At 39.8% G+C, this 5,128-nt stretch overlaps 1 protein-coding gene across 1 annotated transcript in view; it reads left to right on the top strand.

Moving 5' to 3' along the window:
• The window catches only part of FAM170A (family with sequence similarity 170, member A), a 22,920-nt gene that overhangs the window by 6,439 nt on the left and 11,353 nt on the right, over nt 1-5,128 (top strand). Inside the window, exon 2 of the mRNA XM_006873198.1 lies at nt 4,063-4,200. Coding sequence (XP_006873260.1) covers nt 4,063-4,200 — 138 coding nt within the window. The remainder of the gene's footprint in view (nt 1-4,062; nt 4,201-5,128) is intronic.

Raw genomic sequence — 5,128 nt, forward strand, 5'->3', positions numbered from 1 at the left:
TATATATATATATATATATCACCTCATAACAGATATTGTTGTTGTTAATTGCTATTGAGTTAGTTCTGACTCATAGTGACCCTGTATAGGGTTTCCAAGAAATGACTGATGGGTTTGAACAACTGATCTTTGGTTAGCAGGCCAAAGTTGATCCTAAAGCACCACACCACACATATATGTATACCTATACATGTATGAACCCTGGTATAGTGTTATCGGATATGCACTGGACCTGTAACCACAAAATTGGCAGTTCAAAACTACCAGTCCCTCTCAGAAACCCTATACAGGGTCACTAAAAGTTGGAACCCACTCAATGGCACACAGCATATAAGGGGTCCTAGTGTGGTTGCTGTAAGATAAGCACAGGATTGTGAACTGCAAGGTTGGTTCAAATCCACCATTTACTCCTCAGAAATTCTATACAGGGTAGCTATGAGTTGGAATTGACTTGTCAACACTTAACAACAATAATATATATATATAGTATATACATATGATATTCATATGTATAAATGTATGTATGTATAAACATACAAAATGCATATGTATAATATGCATATAATATACTGTATATACATATAGTATATATACGTGACAAGCTATGGACAAATACATAATATACATATGTATTTATATACTACATATATATGTTGCAGATATATATGTTGAATGTATATATTTAAATGTATGTTGGAGTGATATATACATGGGGGCTTCCAAAACTTCATGGATAATTGGAATGAAAAGATAATGGAATCTTTCCATAAATGTTTTGAAACCCCTTTTATATTCAACTCTCACACAAACACAGCTACCTTAAACTAGCTCTAAACATCTAGAAGAACAAATCATATACCATAAACACACCACATTCATAACACATTGTGCAGTTACTATTAGACTCACTTTTCATAAACCACAATAAAACACAGATTCACTACCACCCAGTTATGGTTGCCAAATAAAATACAGGATGCCAATTAAATTTGAATTTCAGATAAACAACAAATTATTCAACAAATAATTTTTTTATGGTAGTATGTCCCAAAATGCATTGAAGACATTGGCTAAGGACAAGATTTTGGGAATTGATGGAATACAAATTGAAATCTTTCAACAAACTGATGTGGCACTGGAGGTACACCCTCATCTATGTCAAGAAATTTGGAAGACAGCTACTTGGACAACTGATTGGAAGAGATCCCTATTTGTGCCTATTCCAAAGAGAAGTTACCCAATGGAATGCAGAGATCATTGGAAAATTTTAATTTCATATGCAAGTAATATTTTGTTAAAGATAATTCCAAATTGGCTACCACAGTATATTGACAGGGAAATACCAGAGGTTCAAGTCAGATTCAAACAAGGACATGGAATGAGGGATATGATTTCTAATGTTAGATGAATCTTGCCTGAAAGCAGAGACTACCAGAAAGATGTTTATCTATTCATTATTGACTATGTAAAGGCTTTCTATTGTATGGATCAGGACAAGCTATGAACAACATTTCAAAGAATGAATATTCTGGTACAATTAGTTGTGCTTATGAGGAACCTGTATATAGACCATGAGGCAGCTGTCTGAATAGATCACTGAATGGTTTAAATTTAGGAAATGTGTGCTCCAAGCTTGTATTCTGTCACCATACTTACACAATCTGTATACTGAGCACATGATTAGAGAAACTGGATTATTTGAAGAGAAACATGGTATCAATGTTGGAGGAATACTCATTAACAACCTGCGATATGCAGATGACACAACCTTGCTTGCTGAAAGTGAAGAAGACTTAAGATACTTATTAATGAAGATCAAAATTCACAGCCTTCGGTATGGGTTGCATCTCAATGTAAAGAAAAGAAAACTTCACATCACTATATCAGTAAATAACATCCTTATAAATGTAGAAAAGATTGAAGTCGTCAAAGACTTCATTTTACTCGGATCTACAATCAACACTCATGGAAGCAGCAGTCAAGAAATCAAATGATGTATTGCAAATGATATATTGCATCTGCTGCACAAGACCTTTTTAAAGTGCTCAAGAACAAAGATGTCAGTTTAAGGACTAAGGTGTGCCTGACCCAAACCATGGTATTTTGAATAGCCTCATATGCAGGTGAATATTGGACAATGAATAAAGGAGACCATAGAAAAATTGATGCACCTGAGTTTTGGTGTTGGAGGAGAACATTAAAAGTACCATAGACTGACAAAAGAACAAACAAATCTGTGTTGGAAGAAGTACAGCCATAAGTGTTCCTTAGAAGCCAGGATGGCCAGACTTTGTTTCTCATGCTGTGTACATATTGTCAGGAGGGACCAATTCCTGGCGAAGGACATCATGCTTGGTAAAGTGGAGGGTCAGTGGAAAAGAGGAGATCCCTGAGATATATTTGCACAGCAACAGCAGCATGATATCAAGCATAGCAATGATTATGAGGTTGGTACAGGACCAAGAAGTGCTTTGTTCTGTTGTACTGAGTTGGTACTAACTTGACAGTACCTAGCATAGTGGTTACGAATCAGGCTGCAAACCACAAGGTCCGCAGTTCGAAACTACCAGCTGCTCCGTGGGAGAAAGATGAGGCTTTCTGCTCCCATAAAGATTTGCAGCCTCGGAAACCCTGTACAGGGTTTCTATGGGTCAGAATCAGCTTGGCGGAACTTAACAACAACAACAACAACAACAACAACAAAATATTGCATGGGGCATACCTATACCCAGAAAGGTAATTGTTTATTTAAAGTTAAAATTTAACTGTGTCATTCTGTAATTTTATTTGCTAAATATGGCAACCCTATATACTTACCACCAGCTGCCATATCATATACTTGTTACTGTATTTTTGTTTAGTGATTATCTTTCCCTGTTAGAATGGAAGAACTATGAGAATAGGGACTTTGTTTTGTTCAGAGCCTAGAATTAGAGGTATGTCTAAGGTATGGGAAGTATGACATGTGCCCTGAGCACCACTTGAAAGAGGGACACCACTGAGCAATTTCTTTGAACCCAATTTGGACCAAAATACTTTCTAGCTCTAGGTGGGCAGAGGAGGGCAGTTATCCCAAGGCACAAGTCCAAGGGGGTGCCAGACAAGGCACAGAATGACATTCTGAGCCCTATAAACATGAACACATCATTGCGGCAATGGGATAAGAGGGAGGAGACATTCTACTGACTTGTAACTGCTTTCAATTTCTTGTTGTTGTTATGTGCCATCGAGTCGTTTCCGACCCATAGCGACCCTGTATAGGGTTTCCGAGGATGTAAATCTTTATGGGAGTAGAAAGCCTCATCTTTCTCCCGCGGTGCAGCTGGTAGTTTCGAACCGCTGACCTTAAGGTTCGCAGCCCGATTCGTAACCACTACGCTACCAGAGCTCCTTGCTTTCAATTTCTAGTCATTTTGAAATTAGGTGTGTATGTGCAATTTAGAATTTGCCCCAGGCACTCATTACCCTCATACACCACTGCTTAGGATAGTGGAATAGTGCCTAGTATATAGTAGTTGTTCACTGAACATTGGTTGGCTGAATGGATGAATCAAACTGCAACAAATAATCAGGAAAAGTTACATAATTTCTTAATTGTGATCTCAAACCCTTCACAGACACATGCTAAACACATCATATGTACATCATGTTTATCAAAGGTTTGGCTGACACACATCACTCTCACACTTCAGAAATATAGTCACTACACAGTCTTGCATTCCTAACAAGATATTGTTGTTGTTAAGTGCTGTCCAGTCGGTTTTGACCCATAGCGACTCTATATAGGGTTTCCAAGGAGCAGCTGGCGAGCTTATACTGCCGACCTTGTGGTTCAAGCCGACTTTGCAGTCTGATGCATTAACCCACAATGCTACACCAGGACCTCGACAAGGTATTAATAAACTGTAATTAAATACTGGCAATTCCACCAAAAACCAGACTCTAATCCCCAGGTAGGTATGTGAATTCACTGCACAGCCACTGTGACTATTTCTTGGATGGATGAATTATACATAAATAGACCCAACTACTGAATCTCTGTGGCTTTTATACTTCTCACAGGAATCTCAAAATCCCAAGAAGATGCCCCTAAGCCTGGATCCACTGAAGTGACAAAAGACTGGAACCTTGGTGTATGGGAGGTCTCTTCTGCCTCTGAATACTATTCGTGTGTTTCTTCTCCATACAAGCTCATCCATGGTGGTAAAGGCATTAGGCTTCTTGGGTGCTGGGTTCCTGGTTATGATGTAGAAGACACGTAGATCCAAGAGAAGCCCATTGTAAGAGGAATCATAGAGCAAGTAGAGGAAATTAGGACTCTGCTGAGGATAGGTTAGGGGTCATGGATATGAGTTCATTGTGAGACATCAAGAGTCCTGGTGTGAGCATGGTGGGGAGGAGGGGCCAGAAAGCTCTAGGTTTGTTGTGTAGGGCAGATGGACCAGACAATGGTCCTTGGGTGGAATGGCGTGTTCTTTGCCTTTGCCTTCCAGAGAAGGACAGAGTTCCCCAGTACACACCTCTAATAGCACAGCAAAACCAATCAGTTCAGACCCACATCTCAAACAACATCCCCATTACGCACATATCCATTTACAATTCATCCATAAAACCCAAACATATAACTTACAATGCCACCTTCTCCTACACCACAGTCCATGTTCTACAAGTAATACCCCAGTATCATAAACCCAGATCTTTCTCATAGTACATATGAGGTAGCTTCAAAAATTTTATGGACCCAGCCGATCTCCTCCCTCCCTGCCTTCCTCGGATGGCGGCTGTTTATGCTGGACATGTGGCCAGAGACGGGTAAGGACCACGTGGAACCTCGGCAACCTAAGACAGAGCCATTGCCATGCTGCAATGAGTTTCAATGACGGGTAAGACTGAGGAATTCACACTGACCGCCTAAGACAGGCAGCGTCCCTTAAACAAACAATAAATAAAGGGGAATCTGATGCTGACCGTGCAGACCTAGTCAGGAGGTCCAGACCCTGTAGGCCCAAGCATTGTCGACCGTCCAAACCATAGGCTCTGAGGATCAGACTTTAGCCACCTAGTAGACATAGCAAACTGTCCCTCATCTGATTATTCAGTAATGCTTGTTAGTAATCTCAAACATGAG

The sequence above is a fragment of the Chrysochloris asiatica genome, unplaced genomic scaffold (genome assembly GCF_000296735.1).
Source record: "Chrysochloris asiatica unplaced genomic scaffold, ChrAsi1.0 scaffold00228, whole genome shotgun sequence".
NCBI lineage: Eukaryota > Metazoa > Chordata > Mammalia > Afrosoricida > Chrysochloridae > Chrysochloris > Chrysochloris asiatica.